The 20,194-nt window shown below is 43.0% G+C and overlaps 1 protein-coding gene across 1 annotated transcript in view; it reads right to left on the reverse strand.

Moving 5' to 3' along the window:
- LOC146009228 (alpha-2-macroglobulin-like) overlaps window positions 1-20,194 on the reverse strand; it is a 193,172-nt gene that overhangs the window by 44,908 nt on the left and 128,070 nt on the right. The window contains exons 15-19 of the mRNA XM_083149390.1: window positions 14,593-14,748; window positions 12,129-12,272; window positions 7,148-7,262; window positions 4,398-4,476; window positions 3,101-3,326 (exon numbers count right to left, since the gene is read on the reverse strand). Coding sequence (XP_083005516.1) covers window positions 3,101-3,326; window positions 4,398-4,476; window positions 7,148-7,262; window positions 12,129-12,272; window positions 14,593-14,748 — 720 coding nt within the window. The remainder of the gene's footprint in view (window positions 1-3,100; window positions 3,327-4,397; window positions 4,477-7,147; window positions 7,263-12,128; window positions 12,273-14,592; window positions 14,749-20,194) is intronic.

The raw sequence follows: 20,194 nt of genomic DNA on the forward strand, positions 1-20,194 counted from the left end.
AGTGCTCTACGTTCTTCTCTACTAATATTAAGCGGTCCACCATAAGAAATGCACTTCTCAAGAAAAAGAGCGACCAACCTGTCGCACGACACTTCTTGGAAATCAATCACAACTTGTCATCCTTGAAATATAGGATGATTGACCATATCCCTCTGTCCCCCAGGGTTGGCAACAGAGGGTAACTATTGTTGAAATGTGAAGCCCGATGGATAGTCAAATTAGGTACGACCTCCCCGCGTGGCCTGAATGAGTATTCAGGCATCAATATTCTCTTATGATCACTCATAATGTTGTTTAATCAATTAGGAGATCGATCTAAATGTTGAATACTATCATAAATACATGGTCGGCCATATTGCAGTACCAATGCACGGGATTCATATCGGTTTATGACTGTACTGTATGTTATTCGCTATGTTTTTTTGTTTTTTGATATCTTATTTTTTTGGGATGTTTTTTATAAATGATACACTGTATTTGTATAAGTATGCTTTGTACAACCTTGTATCAGTACGTTATATTTTGTCATTTGTTTTCTATGTATATGGTTGGATAAGGGGGCTTGCCCCAGGAGCGTTCCTGTATTGGTCTGTCTCCGGGGGGTGGGTCTCAGTAACACGTTGGTGCGCTAGTGGGCGGTACACATGACCACCCTGCTGACGCACACTACACCTGCACGCTATAAATGCTGTTTGTATCACTTGTATTTTTGAGCCTGAAGATAATACACCCGTATTGAAACGTTGCTAATAAAGGAGCCTTTTTTTCACTGTTCACATTGGTTGGAGTGCCGCTTCATTCTACAAGTCTATATTTGCTCTGTTGAAGGCACACAATGAAGTACTACGGTTCTAGGAGGAGTGCCCGGCCCCGCAGAAAGTCTGTCTATATATATATATATATATATATATATATATATATATATATATATATATATATATATATATATATATATATATATATATATATTAGTATAGTGTACATGTTTCTTCTGTGACATATCATTCTGGCTACAAAGAGCTATTGTAAAAAAATTATCTACAGTACAATTATTGTTTTGTATTTTAATAAATGTTTTATTACTTATAAGTAAGCGCTTTTGTCTATAATAAATTAGGGAAAGACTTTTTTTCAACTTTTTTCAATTAGAAAGCTCTATCAGTAGAAGGGAGCCATACTGTATAACACTATTGTGGATATATATATATATATATATATATATATATAAAAGGAATCTTTCGCTATTTTGCTATTTTTTTTATCATGCAGCTTTTCATCACAGACTGTGATGAAAGTACTGTTAAAAGTATTCACAAGGATGTACCCACTAAAGAAACCCTTATTTGTGTGGAGCCATCCACAATACTGCGAGGAGGGTATGCTCATCTATCCTTGGAATATCCCTGTATGTTAAAGAAACCTTTATGTGTCCGACCTTCTTCACACTGATAGTGAGTAGGGTAGGCCCATCTACCATTTGAAGTCCACACATACCATAAGGTGAGTAGCAGCAAGCCATCGGATCTCCCCAGCCCCCAGCACTGCACTTTCTCAGGTCAGTATCAGTGGCGTAACAAAAACTTTTGCTCCCCCCCGCCGGGACAATTTTGCAGCCCCCCTGGGACAATTTCGCCACCGCCCCCTGTTAAAAGAAAAGACCCCCCGGGAGCTGGCAGGGGGGTCCATGCGGCGCAGGGGTACCTGTGGTCAGGGAGAGCCTGGAGGTCCCTGCGGCGCTGAATATGATGTTGCCGGGGTCCCTGCAGTGAAGTGGAAATAATGCGCTATCTCCGCCGCCCGGTGGTGTGGGAAGGGCTTCTAACTTTGAAAACACTGGCCGCACACTGATTGGCTGAGATTCAGACAATCAGCATGCGCCCAGTGTTTTCAAATTCACAAGCGCTTCCTGCGCAGCCGCACGGCGGTAGCGCGTTGTTTCCACTTCACTGCAGGGACCCGGACATCGTCATACTCAGCGCCGCAGGGACCTCCAGGCTCTCCCTGAACACAGGTACCACTGCTCCGCACGGACCCCCCTGCCAGCTCCCCGCTGCACCCACAAGCAGTGGGGAGCTGGCGGAGAAACAATAGCGCCCGCAGACCCCGGCGCCTCCCCGCCACCGCGGGGGCTGCGGCCCCATAGTTACGCCACTGGTCAGTATAGTAGCCTCGAGACAGCAGCAGACTATCCTTTCTTTCTCCGGCATTTCTCTACTTCCCTCTGGCATTCCTCTGCTTCCCTCAGCTCATTATGGAGCTGCGGTGGCCAATGTTTTTGCTAAATGATCAGATTCAGTTCCTTAGGATGCAGCAGTTGATCATAGAAGGACATAGGAGCTGTCTATGTACACAAGACGTCTGCTGAAGCATTGGTAACTAAGTCCATCTTCAAATCAGCCCTGAATTACACCTATTGAGCGATGAAGGCAGAAGGATTTTGTCTGATTCCTGTAATATCAGGTGCTGCTGATGTAGTCTGTCCCAGATGAGAAGTGTCTACACTGTGCACAGTATGCAAAAGAACAAAGGGAAAGTACTATTTTTTTGTGGGGCACTGTTGCTGGTCTTATTTTAAAATATAACTTTTAATTCAAGATAATTTAAAAGAGGAAGGACCATGGTTCCTTACAAATATAATACACAAAATACACAACACAAATATAAGTACAAAGACACATACCAATGCTGCAGAGATACAAACATGAATCTATTAGGCTAGTGTTTGGTTTCAGAGATAACTAGCAATTATAACTCTATATTGGACATACCTAGGAAGCCATTCTGGTGAAAAGTACATATAGAATGTGCTCCTTTTGTGCACAGCAGAGCCCTTCACCCACTTACTAACTATAGTTTTCATAGTTCTCTACCAACAGACCACCCAGTAAAACCTTTGCCCCCTTCCCTTTTTGTTTTTCACCTTCCTATAGGTGTAATCCACCTTCCTCACTGTAATCACTGAAGTACACCCAAGATGGGTCTTTGAAAGGGGCATAGTGGGATGTGTGGCACAATATGTGTCTACTGTACTTTCACTTTTTGGCATCTGCAGTTGGCACACTTGGCTGAACATTATCCTGCTGTTTATGACTGTACTTACCAGCACACAGCTCTTCACATAGTTAAAGACCAGAGCTTTGATTGTAAATGTCTCTCCTTGTACCACAGAGTAGGGTAAGATCAGGTCGATGAAGTATGGTTGGAAGGTGGTGAGTCCAACATCCTTTATCTCACTAACTCCAGAATTCCCCAGGCAGATGGCATCAGTTACCCACTTAGTGATAGTATCTGGGGTAGTCAAGTTCAGCTCTGTGTGCCCCTCTGGTCTGTCAAACAAGATTTAGTCTTGTTTTTATCAGCTATAATGTTAAATTACTAAACAATCCTATACAATAAAAGAACCGGTGGCCACTAGATGTCACCCAAAAATTCATGTATTTCTCTGAGAACAGTAGGGATGTCAATCCCGGGGCATTTTTTTCAATCCTGGAATTCGAGATTGAAAAATGCCCAATCCCAGGATTCCCAGGAAGTTGGGGATGGGAGAAGTCGGGCAGCGTCTGAGCAAACGGTCAGACACTGCCCGGCATTACAGTCTAATCTCAGTCCTGGGATTGGAAACACCAATCCTGTGATTGAAATCTCTGCTTTTAGGGGACAAATCCTGGGATCCCGCTGATCCTGATCCTGGGATTGGCCACCTTAGTGAACAGCCGCTGATACTGTTCGGCCATGAACAGCCACTGACATTACTGTTATGTTTTATCAATTTGATGTGCTGGTAACTAGTAAATGATTAATTCTGAACTTAATGCAATATTAATGTTTACAACTACAACAATACAATTACCACTAATACTCTTACTGCATCAAATGTTAACTGACACATATAGGCATCGATATATTATCGATGCACGTCACATTTGGGTATAATGCTTTATGCTTCGCCGACGAATCGGGAAGCAGCAGCACCAGGATGTATTAACATCTCAGATGCCTAAGAGGGGAAGTGAAAACTCTCCCTCCAGTAATCGCTGCTAGAACGTCCACAGCAAATCCGCCTAGTGCGGAAGCATTGTGCATCATGGCCCTCCTGCGATATAGTAGAAATAGATATATTAGATGCACAGTCTATTTGTACTTGCAATACTGACCACAAAGCCCATATTTTCCAGACCACCCAGATGCTGCACAGGTGTAGTCATTACTGACTGTCACATTTTCAAACATGTGATGTATTTATACTTAACTGACACATTCTACAGATCCACAGGTGGCCTGGAAAACATGAACTGTTGGTAGATCTCGAGGACCAGCTTGACCACCCCTGTTCTACAGCAACAAATACAATATGAAGGCCATACATTGTATGATAGCTAGGACAGAGAAATACGTACCCCACGGAAACTAGATCAAACAACCAGGTGTCTGGGAAGTATTCCCTTGTGTGAGGCTTCTTCAGCTCTTCACCTTTTTCTTGGAAATCAAAAGAAATATTAGAGCTATAGTAGGTGAAAGGAAGAAGGAGACAAGGGAAAGGGAATGAAAGAACCAACTGAATGAAGTACTGTACAGTATAATTAACTGATTGTCCGCTGTATAAACTGAGACCTGGAAATAAAGTAATATCCTGCAGGACATCTCGGATCAGCCAATACAGCATGTCTGCCCCATATTCGGCAGAAAGCAGGTTTATATAACTTCAGGGGTATACACACAGTGCGATTGCTTTGCTATTTGTTTCCGTTTCGATTGGGATTGAATCGGGAACGAATCGAACGCATTCGATTTGAACCATATAGTACAGATCTGTATTATAGAGCCTTGCCTGCACAGTCTATTTCTCTACTCGATTATATATGAGGACATATCTGTATATACTTATACTCTCTTGAATTGGACAGTAGTGATAGAGGAGGAATATCAGAAATTTTTGGGCTCGCTAGGCTTATTAGGGTCTGATTATTGCACTTTTTCCTTTTTGTATTGGAAAGTGTCTAGGGCAGTGGCATCAGTGTTTTCCATAGGCTTTATTGAAGCATTACATAATCAGTGTACAGCAGTTGCAAAATCCGGTCATTTCCATGGCTAGATGTGCCTTCTGGATGTTTTGGAAAACCTACAGTAGATCCTTAAATTGATCACTACTTTGGGGGCATAAAAGGCTTTTTAGTTATTTCCAACCAGTGCAATTTTTTTGTGGCCTTCACCTTAATTTGGAGAACTGATTATTTACACTACCTTGCTAAGCTGATATTTGTGTTATTGATATTTAGCATGTGACCTCAGTTCTGTCATGTGTCTTGTGCTAGTAGGTTCCTGCTCACTGATAAGAATATCCATGTTGTAGGGATGTTGTGGAGATTGGTATTATAGAAATATATAGAAGCAGTCAACTAGAATACATCTGGGATGCAGAGGATCATTTGGGGGATTCCAATTGGGTGGTGATTTGCTATAAAGGGTATAAACTTAATTTAATAATAATCTCCAAACAAACCACACTTACAGCCCCTCAATATTAGCCACAATGGCTTAAAGCTCATTTGGGGATGTCCTCTTTATGCTGTCCCCATGTACTCTATGGCCCTTATTCTAGTTGATTCGGATGGATACGTATTTCGGACAGGAACCGAGTGTTCTTAGCCCCGCTGAGCGTACGGATCGCTCACAGCATCCGAATGTGGTAAGACGCTGAGCATACAAACCATGAGTGGATGTTCCATGTGAACACCTCCTCCATCTGTGGTAACCTCCCCCATCCTCCGATGGTCGCCGACCATCGAATGATAGACCGAGCGGTCATGCAGCACCGAGTGCTCCAGACCACTCGGACATTTTTCCATATGAAAGCAGGGATATGGGTGGGCAGCTGGCATCCGGCTATGTCAGTTGTCCGCCCCCTACACGTGCATCACAGCCACATTACCATACGTACGCCCAGCATTTTCATGGGAACGCCCATGAAACGCGGGGCGTACGCATATGGTAATGAGCCCAAACAGCCCTTCAGGCCCCTCTCCACCCCCTTCTTGGATGGTTCTGTACGATCGTTTTCTGCACGGACCTCACTCCACGTTCGGACGTGTGAAGCGTTCTCACATGCGCAGATACACCTCTGCACATGCGTAAATACCAAACATCGACCCTCCGATGGTTGACGAAAAAGATTTTTGGAGGGTTTGTAATTCTCTGCTTGCATAGGATGACACATAAAGATAATGTGGCTATATCCAGGTTTCTGGCTTGTAGGGGAACTGGAGTTATTAAATACTTGCAGGTGAGGTACAAGGTGGTGAAAGTACTGTATGCCAATCTAATAGAGAACATTCAGCTAAGGAAGTCTGTTTTAGGTTATTGAGAGACCCAGACTATTTTCCATCTTATGATTGGTTTCTATAAGGTCACTTTTGGGTGGTGGGCCATGAATCTTTGAACCTGGCTATGGAGGGAAACTCTTTGCTGGCCACAATGGTGTTTAGGTAGCAATTCCCATTTGATATTGGCAAGTTCCACAAGGAAGGACCTAGTTGCAAACTCATGGAAGGACAACTACGTGGCCATTTAAGGGCAAGTATTCTCCCAAATCCTTGTTGTGCTACTGTGAGTGCCACATCTATAATTTCAGTTACACATTTTAGCTTATGCTGAGGTTGTGCAATAGTTTCTTACTGGGATATGGTCATTAGGTCAATGAGCGGAAGGTCTACATGCATTGGGTCGGCCACTGAAGGTTGACATGCATGAAGATTGACATGTCAGAAGGTTCACATGGAGTTAGGATGACGGGGTCATTAGGTCGACACATGCATTAGGTTGACATGGACTAGGTCGTCAGTCAAAAGGTTGACATGGGGTATTTACCTTTTTTTAGACATGTGCCGAAAGGCGGTATTTCATGCCCTATAAAATAATGAGCCAATCATAGTGAGACACCGTGCCCGAAGCATGGGGAGCGCAGCGAGCCATGCGACGTGATGTGGTGAACTTTTATATTGTCCATAAAAATTAGAAAACCCCATCTCTACCTTTTGACGGTCGACCTAGCCTATGTGGACCTAATGCACATGTCGGCCTAATGACCCGGTCATTCCCTTTAACTCTCCTAGTTTATATAAATGATATTAAATACATAATATGCCATTACCTTTAGTACTTTTATCCTTTTTGCGATGCACTGAAGAGCGTCCAGCAAATCCACTCGGAACACAGGTCGGAGGTTTACTTATTTGTGTGTTGGTAATAATTTTTAGATTGTATAACTTTAAAAAAAAAAAAGTTGTAATAGTCAAAATAAATATACTAACTAATTATAAAAATACACCTAAATTGTATTTTCTACAACAAAGATAACTACAATGTTAGTAGACTGACCTAGTTATTTTTATTCAATGTAGTATTTTGTCCAGTTAACAATAATACAAAGTTTTTTTTTCTCCATGAATTCTGTGGCCCCAGCTTTAATGATCCAGTATTAAACAAATATGTTACTAAGGCGCCTTATATATATAAAATATATGCACAGCATTGGACTGGGATATCAAGCGCTCACAGACAGTGGTGCGGGCTTAAGGGGTGTGTCCGGCCACCAGAGAGACTTTGCCAACCATTATTATGCAGAAAACATGGATACCACAGTGTCTATTCATACATTTTTCACCTCTAGTACAGGGTTGCCGACTTTTACATTCTCCTCTCCGGGAGAACCCCGGAGAGGAGACTGTCAGCATCACTTTTGGGGTGGGGCCTGATGGAGACATCATCAGTCCCTGCCCGCAGTGATGCAAATCACGCAAAATGCGGGTCTCCAATGAGGGGGCGGAGCTAAATATGACCTATTTGCATATTTAGCCCCTCCCCATTTGCAAAAAAGCCGCAAATCGCGGAATTCAAGCTTCTTCTGCACCCAGGTACATGGGGGGGGGGGGGGGGGACCACCGGAATCCGGGAGGGTTGCGCACCTTTCCGGGGGGCCGGGAGGGGGACCCGATTTTCGGGATCCTTCCGGCCAATCCAGGAGGGTTGGCAACCCTGCTCTAGCAGTTAACTGACACTTTAATACTGTACAATAACTATTTCTAATTTTAATTGACTGTCAGAAACAGTGCGGGAATTTTAAGAGGATGAGAGATTCAGAAAGGTTTTTTTTTTAAAGCAATCATTTTTACTTTTAAAGATTGCCGCTTTAAAAATAATGGAGATTTCTTACCAAATCTCTCACTTTCTGAATCTTACATAGTTACATAGTAGGTAAGGCTGAAAAAAGACTTGCGTCCATCTAGTTCAAACTGGTATAGATATCCATTGCTGATTTGGTAGGTTCTGGTATTTTACAGACAAATTATATTTCTTATTTGTACCCATGGATGTTTTTCTCCAGTAAATGTTTGTCCAACTTTGCCTTGAACGCATTTAATGAGCCAGCCGTTACCACCTCTCTGGGAAGAGAGTTCCAGAGTTTGACTGTTCTGACCGTAAAGAAATTCTTTCTACTAGCTGAATGAAATCTTTTTTCTTCGAATCTATACTCATGCCCTCGCGTCCTAGATTCCTTTCTAGTAGAAAAGAGGGTGCGTGACAGTTCCTTATATTGGCCCTTGATATACTTGTACATGTTGAGCATGTCCCCCCTTAAACGTCTCTTTTCTAATGTAAATAGTCCCAAATTGCTTAATTTCTCCCCGTAGCTTAAATTCTCCATTCCCCTAATAAGCTTTGTTGCTCGCCTTTGGACTTTTTCTAATTCTATGATGTCCTTTTTATAGTGTGGGGCCCAGAACTGTACTCCGTACTCTAGGTGAGGTCTCACCAATGCTTTATATAGTGGCATAATTACCCTTGAGTCCCTAGTTTCCATTCCCCTCTTAATACATGCCAGAATTTTGTTGGCCTTTTTTGTAGCTACATTACATTGGGCACTACATCCTAGTTTGCTGTCTATTTTGACTCCTAGATCCTTTTAAAGTATGGAATTACCCAGTTCCTCTCCGCTAAGGTTGTAACTTGCACACTGGTTGTGTCTCCCAAGGTGCATAACCTTACATTTATCTACATTAAACCTCATCTTGCATTTTTTTGCCCACTCATCTAGAATTGCAAGATCATTTTGAAGCATTGTGACATCTTCTGATGATTTGATGACTTTGCTAAGTTTTGTATCGTCCGCAAAGATGGATACATTGCTGAGTAACCCTATCCCAATATCGTTAATAAAAATGTTAAACAAAATGGGCCCCAAAACCGAACCCCGGGGCACTCCACTTAGTACCGGTATCATATCTGATACAGCACCATTCACAACCACTCTTTGTTCTCTATTACAGTAGGAGCAAGTTTCATCTTTGCTCCTTTGTCCATGGCTAGCCATGGCTATTCTATTGTTCTCAGCTGCAATACAATACGTATTGCAGCTAAGAACAATAGATTAGCCATGGCCAAAGGAGCAAAGATGAAACTTGCTCCTACTGTACATAGCCAATTCCCTACCCATCTGCAGATATTTTCACCCAATCCTAGGTTCTCCATTTTATTAATCAATCTCTTGTGTGGGACAGTATCAAATGCTTTAGCGAAATCTAGGAAAATCACATCTACAGCATTTCCATTATCAAGGTTTTTGCTAACCTCTTCATAGAACCCTAGTAGATTAGTTTGGCATGAACGATTTTTCACGAACCCATGTTGGTTAGCACTGAGTAGATGGTGATGATCTAAATATTTCTGGATAACATCCCTTAAAAATCCTTCAAATAGTTTACCCACAATTGATGTTAAACTAACGGGTCTGTAATTAGTGGGATCTTCCTTTTTTCCTTTTTTGAATATTGGCACTACCTCTGCTATTCTCCAATCTTTTGGTACTATACCTGACGATAGTGACTTGCTAAAGATATAATGTAGGGGGGTAGCTAGTTCATCCCTTAATTCCATTAATACCCTCGGATGAATCCCATCTGGCCCTGGTGATTTATTTGTTTTGAGTTTGCTTAGCCTCAGTATTATTTCCTTCGGTGTGAAATCCACAATGAGATCTGGCTTATTTGTCCCGTTTGTGGTAAATGTTCGTTCCACAGTCTGCTCTCCCTTAGTAAATACTGATGAGAAGAACTCATTTAACAGTTTTGCTTTTCCCTTGTCCTCAGTAACACTTTTTCCACTAGTATCAGTTAGTGGGCCTATGTTTTCCTTAATTAAACGTTTACTATTTATGTATTTAAAAAACTTCTTTGGGTTGGTTTTGCTTTCAGTGGCTATGCACTCTTCATATAATATTTTAGCTGCTTTGATTACCCCTTTACAAGTTTTGTTTGATTCTTTGTATTTTGCGAACGCCTCCTCATTCAAGTTATTTTTATAGAATTTAAAGGCTCTGGTTTTATTGTTGATAGCTGACCTTACTTCTTTGTCCAACCATGGTGGCTTTTTTTTGTTGAATTTACCTTTAGTTACTTTAGGAATGTATTCAATAGTTAGTGAATCAAGCACCTTTTTTAGAGTATCCCACATTTCCTCTGCATTTTTTCCCTCCATAACCGTTTCCCACCAAATTCCTGTTAGGGCTTCCCTGAATAATTCAAAGTTCGCTTTTCTGAAGTTTAGTATTTTTGCAGATCCTTTTTGATGTAATTTACTGAAGTTGATTTCCAGTGAAACCATATTGTGATCACTGTTCCCTATCTCATCCTTTTAAATTTCACCCCTGGTATCAGAATAGGGGGTAGAACCCAACCAAGGGATTTCACAAGTACCCCTTTGGGCCTGTCCAACTCTGTTCCCAAACATCCGGAAGACTCCTAAATTTAAGGGAGTTTCCACTGTCAATGGCATATTACTTGTTCCCCACAACATGCGTCTGTGATAAGGAGGTAAAATACATCAGCCATGTGTGTGAGGCCACTTTGCATGGACCTTGCACATTATAATGGCTGCTGCTGCAGTTGGGCAGGTCCCTCGTTGAAAACGTATAGTGACTTTATAAATAGTTTTTTAAGGATTTTCTTTTACCAAGGATTTATTAAATTACTTATTTTTACCTCATTCTTATCCATCTGTGTCTGGCTGGATAAGAAAGTTAAAGAAACCTGATTGAGTTTTGTCCCTACTTCAGATTTGTGAGTTGGGGTATGCTTTAAAGAAAACGTTATGCGTTTATTCTCACACGCTTTGAAGTGAGTGGAAAGTACGTGTATTGCCTTGTCCTTTCAGTGGGTGGATCTGGTAAAGGCCCTAAAAAATACCTTTAAAAGTGTTAAACCAAACACAATGATGTGGGTGTGGTATGTTTCACTATCCACTATAGAAACACATTCATCCTGTATTTGTTGTGTTTTAAACAACACATGTATATCCATTTCTTCTTTTTTACATAACATTGGGCCTTATTCTGGTCGGTGCGGTCGGATCCGAATATGCTGCCAGGACCAAGCGTCCTGAGCCCCGCCTTCCGTACGGATCACTCACTCCGTCCGAATGCGGTAAGCCGCTGACCGCACGAAGCATGAGTGGATTTCTCATGTATACACCGCCTCCATCTCTGGGAACCTCCCCCATCATTCGATGGTCACAGACCATCGAATGCAGGACCGAGTGGTCAGGCAGCATCCGAGTGCTCAGACCACTCGGGCATTTCTCCGTGCAAAAGCAGGGATCTGGGCGGGCAGCTGACATCCGGCAATGTCATATGTCCGCCCCCTACACGTGCGTCACGGCCGCATTACCTTACGTGGGAACGCCCATGAAACGCGGGGTGTACACATATGGTAATGAGCCCAAACAGCCCTTCACGCCCCTCTCCACCCCCTGTTCGTAGTGTCCACAATTCATGTGGAATTTGGACGTACATCCCGTTCGCACATGCGCAGATATGCCTCTGCACATGCGCAAACACCAAACATCGGCGGACCGACCGCACGCGGACATAACCGCACCAACCAGAATAACCTCCATAGTGAGAAATGATTGAAGAAAAAGAAAGAAAGTTACATTACTACAAAAGATACTGTTCATGGATAGAACTCTGAAAATAATCTAAATAAGTTATGATTGTTTAGAAACAGCTCATCTGTGTTTTTGCACCTTGATTACTCATCATTTTTACTTATAAGGAATGAATTATAATTTAAACATACCTCAAAAAAAGCAGAAGCATCTAAGTGAAAGTCCCAAAAATTTTCTAGCAGAGTCTCATTTTCTTTGCAAAGATGCGCCTTAGGTTCCCTCATTGCGAATGGAGGAGGTGCTCCTGAATGAAGAATCGTTGCCATATTCTGTAACTGTACACAAAATGATAACAGAAATACATTCCTTTTTTTGATTACTAATTATCTGCAGAAGGTGATTCATAATTACAACAATGTGAGAGCTGCTCAATCAAATTAGTTATGCCCCCCAGGTGCTGCAAGGGAGGGGGATTTAACCCCCAGCACACCGTAGGGCATTAGTAATAAGATTTGAATAACCAACATAATAGAAGGCAATTCAGAGATCTTAGTTACATATGTTTTGCAAAAGATATGGTAAGCTTCCGGGCCTCGTCAAGGATAACAGCACCCAATCTGGGCCATATAATTGTCTACTGTAAGGCTACATGATAACAGCACTTACTGTATTAATAAGTATGGTATTCTTTAATAACACAATAAACTTATAAAAATGCATGGTAAAATCCACAAGTTCAAGAAGCAGATGCAAACAAGGAAATAATAAAAACTCCATAAATGACCTGCACTGAACCGGGCTGAGAGTCCCCTTGTTGTAGGGGTCCTGCAAATAATTTTATAATCCTGACTTCTGCTGGAGGTAATGTCCTGTGGTTAAAGATTTTATGATTACCCAGTCCAGACAGCCTCTACCAGTGTGCGGATTGTATCCAGGTTAAAGAAGCCAAATATCTCCTCAATGATGGGGGCATCTGTTCAGAATATTCAGCAGGTAAAGAGTGCGGAACCCAGGATTACAAAATTCTTTGCAGGACTCCTACAACAAGGGGAGTCTCAGCCCGGTTCAGTGCAGGTCATTTACACAGTCTTTATTATTTCCTTGTTTGCATCAGGTCCTTGAACTTGTGGATTTTACCATGAATTAAACTAGTCTTTCTATTGCAAAAGCCAGTAAAATAAGTCTTAATCCAGTGTATTTTCAGAGTGGGTTCCAACAGAGAAGGTGCGGAGAGCAATAATCTCTTCCATGATGTCTCCAGTGACAGGAGACATTACGCATTCCAGATATGGATTTGTGTATTTCAGAGAATAATTAATCCTCTCAGCTATATCAATAGCAATAATGTTCAGCCCCACCTGGAAATGTATGGCGGCTGCACTAACAAATAAAAAGTGGTAAAATCACTGATAGAGACCAAATATTTCACTCTCTTTATGGCTTTCTCCAGCTAAAATACTAGAAAAAAGCCTTTTATACATTTACTAAATAAATCCTATAGTACTTCAACATTAACTTTGTTAACTGAGAGCCACGTGCACATTAAAACTGAGATAAAATGTGACAATAGCCGCCCCATTCAAGATCCGAACATTGTAATTATCCACTTAAATAAGATCTGGGACAAATTTATCAATAGTATATTGCGGGGTAGACCACAAAAAAAAATATCCCCGGATTTAAGAGGGTGTGTGTGTGTGTGTGTGTGAGGGGGGTGGGATTGCAGCAGATATGTACCAGGAGAGGGCAATGTTCTAGGAGAGGGATCTCCTTTAATCCCCACCAGCACATTCTCAGTGAGCAGACCTTGCATGTGCAGTGGCATGACCGTTATCTTGGTACGAACCAGGAAGTACGGTAATTAAATGGACCAGCATAATTTTTGAAACATTTAGTGATACATAATTTCTTTTTGAGATAGTGGCTCATATTCTGATTGAGTCGGACGGCTCCGTGTGCGGTCGGACGGCCGATGTTTGGTATTTGCGCATGTTCAGAGGCGTATCTGCGCATGTGCGAACGCCTCGCACGTCTAAACATGGAGTGAGGTCCGTGCAGAAAATGATCGTACGGAACCATCCGAGCAGGGGGTGAAGAGGGGCGTGAAGGGCTGTTTGGGCTCATTACCATATGCGTACGCCCCGCATTTCACGGGCGTTCCCATGAAAACACTGGGCGAACGTATGGTAATGCGGCCGTGATGCACGTGTGGGGGGCGGACAACTGATATAGCCGGATGTCAGCTGCCCGCCCATATCCCTGCTTTCATATGGAAAAATCTCCGAGTGGTCTGGAGGTCCGAGTGGTCTGGTCGCCAACCATCATTCGATGGTTGGCGACCCTCGGAGGATGGGGGAGGTTCCCACAGATGGAGGAGGTTTTCACATGAAACATCCACTCGCGGTCCATACGCTCGGCGTCTTACCGCATTCGGACGGTGAGCGATCTGTATGGTAGGCGGGGCGAAGAACACTCAGTTCCTGTCCGAAACAACTAGAATAAGGGCCAGTATTCTTTATTATAATAGCCTAACGTTCTCCTCACCTCTGTGATACACCAGCCACCACTGGAGGGCAGCTCTTATGTGAGTGCCCCCTCCATCCCCCATAATCTCGCCCTGGTGTCCGTCATTTTAAAGAATAAATGTCAACTTACTAAAAGACGTCTTACTGATGAGTCCTCATGAGGTGCATGGAGTAAGAAACCTTTATCCACAGATCGCACAGAGCACCAGGATCCAGACTCTGCTGTAACTTTTAGATGCACGTGTTCTCCAGGACGGACCTGAGCCTCAGAGAAACTGAGTTGGACCTGTGAAATATTGCACAATAAAAGGAAAGGCAAATAGAAGATTTTAAAGTAAAAGAACATTTTAATTGTATCCAGTAACATCTACAGTATACTCCTTGTAGGCAGGATTATAGAGTTGTGGATGGGTTTTGAGGGTATTACCTTTCCTGAAAATGCGGCTTCTCACGGCAGCCTGGATAAATTAGTAATTAAACTGGTATCAGCATAATAATGTCAGCTGTGTTGACAATTTTCTGCTATGGAGTGTTTACTTTTATAGTTATTCCCTCAGATCAGGATACCATTTGCATCTCTACTTATCTTCCAATATGTGCATGTCAGCATGAGAAGACCTTTATCTGCTCTTAGTTGCACTGTAGCACTTTCGAATGGAACTTAAATTGAATCCCACTACACAAAATCACTTAAACTGTGAGTTATTCTACAGTCTACCTCCTGTATAGCTACTGTATTTAAATCAAGAACCACCATTAGCATTAAATAATACTACATATAGCTCATATACTTTAATAGGCTTACCATACTATCTACATGGCTACTGCCCTCGCTTCCACCACAATGATTTTGGCCGTGGGATGTTTCTATGCAGGGCAGGCATATTTAACAGCACTACTGGGGGTAAGAGGCACTAGTGGGGGCATTATATGTATAAGCAGCACTGTCGGGGGCATTATGTGTATAAGCGGCACTAGCAGGCGCATTATTACTTATTTATTAACAATGATTTATTTAGCGCACAAATACAGGTACTCTGCAGCGCTTCACAGAGCATAGTTGAACATTCACATCAGTCCCTGCCCCAGTGGAGTTTAAATCTAAATTCCCGACCACATGTACATGCCCACACATTCATTCTAAGGTTATGTGTATCATGCCCCTTTCATATCGCATTTTTTTACCTGTTATTTTGCCGTTTTAAAATGGTAATTTGTGCAGTCTGAAAGGTGCAGAGTGAATTTACCGGTTCTATTGAACTGGTATTTCTAAACAGTAATAAAGCAGGGTCCTACCCGTTTCAGACCCTTTTTTTTTCACTGTTTTCTATGGGTTAAAACGGGTTCAGTGTTGTAAAGGAACAAAAACTGCATTGAAATACAGTTTAAGGACAAAAACTGCACTGAAATTCCATTTAAAGACATGCAGTGTGAAAGGGGTTTTTAGCTGGCAGACCCATTTTTAGAAGCGTATTCGGTACTCTTTACTTAGAACAGCGCCCACGATTTTGATCGTGGGCATCGTTAGTAAAAAATCTCGGGCATTGAATGCACTAAAAAATCGGGTGCGATGCGACCGTCGAGATGCCCGCGATTTCCCATAGGGAACAATGTTAAATGTCTCAATTGACCCAATTTTCCTGTTCAATGCCTCAATTGACCCTATTTTTCCATAGGAAACAATGTTAAATGGGCCACAGAGGCCAAATAGGCACCCTGAAGTGTATAATGGCCACCCGAATTGTTAACGCCACCCCACGATCAACGTCAACCCGAAGCGTGGCGAGCGTAGCGAGCCCACGAGGGGCGGCGGTACGCGTCCTACGACCTTTTCATACCCCCACTATCCACGTCGGCGTGGAGTTGAGAATAGAAAGTGTGGCGAGCGCAGCGAGCCACCGAGCCCGAAGCGTGGCGAGCGCAGCGAGCCCCGCGAGGGGACGCGGACAGCCGTGAAGCCCGCGAGGGGACGCGGATACCTGTGAAGGTATCCGCGTGCGCTCGCCACGCTTCGGGCTCGGTGGCTCGCTGCGCTCGCCACACTTTCTATTCTCAACTCCACGCCGACGTGGATAGTGGGGGTATGAAAAGGTCGTAGGACGCGTACCGCCGCCCTTCACGGGCTCGCTGCGCTCGCCACGCTTCGGGTTGACGTTGATCGTGGGGTGGCGTTAACAATTTGGGTGGCTTTTATACACTTCAGGGTGCCTATTTGGCCTCTGTGGCCCATTTAACATTGTTTCCTATGGAAAAATTGGGTCAATTGAGGCATTGAACAGGAAAATCGGGTCAATTGAGACATTTAACATTGTTCCCTATGGGAAATCTCGGGCATCTCGTCGGTCGCATCGCACCCGATTTTTTAGTGCATTCAATGCCCGAGATGGCCATGATGGGCGCCCTTCTAAGTAAAGAGTACCGCGTATTCTTAATACGAATGCATACGGCTGTTTCAGCCGTATGCAAATTCGTGTTCCGGAGGGTAATTTACAAAGCAGTCAGATACGACAGCTTTGTAAACCCCTAATGGCGTATTCATTCATATTATACGGCCGCTAATATGAATTCGCATAGGCAGTCTGCACGGATAAGTCAGATCCGTGCAGACTGAAGTGTGTAATGTTTTTTCAAAAATACATAAATAAGTTGAAAAAATGGCGTGGGGACCCCCCTCAGCCATAACCAGCACCAGGCTGAAAGAGCCGGGGCTGGTAATAAAAAATCAGGAAACCAACCAGATAGGGGTTCCCCGATTTTTTAAAACCAGCTCCAGGGCCGGGGCAGGTTCCCAAAATACGGGGGAAAAAATGAGTAGGAATACATGCTGGCTTCTGCCAAATACGACAGGAAAATAAAGTGTATTTTCCTGCCGTATTTGCTTGGCCATTTGCGGTCGTATTTTCAATACGGCCGCTTAGTAAATCAGGAATCACCATTCTTTTGAATGGTGATTCCTGTCGTATTCTATTGATGGTGTATTCATTTGTATTTGTAAATAGAAATACAAATGTCCCATCAATATGAATACGAAAATTTACTATGCCAAAAATACGAATACGCCCCAAAAATTGTATTTTCCTATGAAAATGCAAATTTATTTGATTAATTCATCTTAGTAAATTCCAACCTTTTTGTGTGTAAGCAGCACTAGTGTGGTATTGTATGTGAGTAAACAGTACTAGTAGGGGGCATTTTCTGATACATATGGCATTACTGGGAATATTATGAGCAAAATGTAATAGGGTGAGATTTTTAGTCATGTTTTAAAATTGCACTAAATCGCATGCAAAAAAAAATCGCCCATTTTGTGAAAAACTTGCAAATGTAATAGGGTGCAATTTTTTTTGCAAAAGTACGAATTTGCATGTGATTTAGCGTGATTTTTTAGTAAGGAAAATGTGCGATTTTTAAACATGCGATTTTTAGTAATGATAATGTTCAATTTTTTTAGACATGTGCTATTTTTTTAGACATAAAAGTGTGAGATATTTAGTATTTAGTAAAAAAAAAAAAATGGTGTGGCGTCCCCCTTCCTGATCATATATAATGTTTGTGTAAGTTATATTTGTGTAAGATATATAAAGTTATATTTTTCTATGTGTTTGTGTTTTTATTCCAACATTCTTTTTACAGGTGAACTACAAGTCCACGGGGGCCAATTAATGCCCCGCATGCTGGGACTTGTGGTTCGCCAAGTCCCAGCATGTGGGGGAGGCCTGCTGGGACTTGTAGTTCACCTGTAAAAAAGGAATGTTTTTTTATTTATTTCATTTTACACGCATCAGCCTGGCGTCCACCTCCCAGGGACGCCCGGGCAGGTGAACCCTCTGGGGACCCCTTTAATGGGGGGAGGTTTCCCCACTCCCCTAGGTACAGTACACCATCCAGGGCTGACCAGCCATGGTGCGGATGATACAGTGGGGGACCTTATGTCAAAAGTGTCCCTGCTGGTTCCAAAATACAGAGGGACTCCCAGTTTTTTTTGTCCCCCGTATTTAGGAAGGGGGACCCCACGCCAATTTTTTCAAAATTTTAACTTTTACACAATCTTTAAGACAGAACCATGCACAGATCTCAATGATCTGTGCATGGTTCTGTCAAATTTGCGTTGTATATTTTATAACGGGAAAACATCCGGATGTGAATTGAAAAGTCGCAAGGTCAAAATGTGCGAATTTCATGTCAAAAAGTGATGCAATTTGCACCCTATTAAATGGGTGATTTTCGGAAAATGTGAGAATTTTGCAATTCTTGACCCCACGCCCCTCTCCACCCCCTGCTCGAAACGCAGGGTGCGTGCACTCGGCAAACAGATTTTCACTGACTTTCTCGGCTCCTGATTGGCCGCTAGGCGGCCAATGGAATCATTCTAAGGAGAGGCGCGGAAGATGAACATCTCTGCGCCTCTCCAGTCCGTGAACAGGTACCAGCCGGGAGCAGCACATCTGCCGGAGAAGATGTCGGGGTCCTCGCCGGGGACCAGGTGAGTAGTATTTCCTTCCTCAGGTACCCCTTTTGGATTACTTTGGATCCTGGACCCCGGAGACATCAGCCCTGGAGCCCAGGACCCCGGACCAGCCCCGGAACCAGGACCAAGGCCCCGGAACCGGACTTTTCAGCCCAGGAGCCCAGGATCCAGGGACCGACCTACGGGCTCAAGGTAGGTAAGTATCAGTATGTGTGGGCTGTGGATGTATTAAACTTTTATTTTCCTGGGTGTCAGTGTGTGTTTTATTTAACTATTTTTTGTACTGTGGAACTACAAGTGCCAGCGGGCCCTTTAATGCCCCGCATGCTGGGACTTGTGGTTCTCCAAGTCCCAGCATGCGGGGTAGGCTTGCTGGGACTCATAGTTCTACAGTATAAGACAATAGTTTTTATTCTTTTTTTTTACACTTTTCATCAGCCCGATGCCCACCACCCAGGGGCATCGGGGACAGCCCCAGACTTTCAGCATGGGCTGGTAAGTCCTGGAGGGGGGGACCCCTTCATTGGGGGGGTCCCCACTTCCCCAGGACCCCTGCCCATGCTTACCAGCCACGGGGATAATGCTTTGGCCGCGGGACCTTATATAATAAGTGTCCCCCGGCTGTGGCATTACCCTGCTGGCTGGTTGGGTCTGGTTCTTAAAATACGGGGGACCCCTAGTCATTTTGTCCCCCGTATTTTGGGAACCAGCGCTGGACTTTGATCCTGGTGCTGGTTTCATTAAATCAAGGGAACCCCTATTTGTTTGTCCCTCTGATTTTATGATACCAGCACCGGCTTTTTGAGCCCGGGCTGGTTATGCTCAGGAGGGGGGACCGCACGCCTTTTTTTTTTTTTTTTTACTATTTTTTTACACCAGAACCATGCACAGATCTCAATGATCTGTGCATGTTTCTGACAAAATCGCCAGTCAGAACCTGGTCTATTTTTTTTGTGATTTTTAGTAACCTTTACTAAAAATCGCAATCATTAAATATGCGAGTTCTATACTTTTTAATGGGAAAACATCTGGATGCGATTTTTAGTCTAACTAAAAATCGCACCTTTAAAATGTGCGAAATCGCGGCAAAAAAATGCGATTTTTTTCCGAAAATCGCACAATATAAAATATGCGATTTTCGGAAAAAGTCAGAAAACAGCAGTTTTTGCGGAAAAATTCGCAAAAAAAACGGAAATCGCATTTCATTAAATGTCACCCATAATGTAACAATGTAATTTATTGTTGAACTGCTATGTTGCATTCT

This window comes from Crinia signifera, chromosome 6 (genome assembly GCF_055691185.1).
Source record: "Crinia signifera chromosome 6, ASM5569118v1, whole genome shotgun sequence".
Taxonomy (NCBI): Eukaryota; Metazoa; Chordata; class Amphibia; order Anura; family Myobatrachidae; genus Crinia; species Crinia signifera.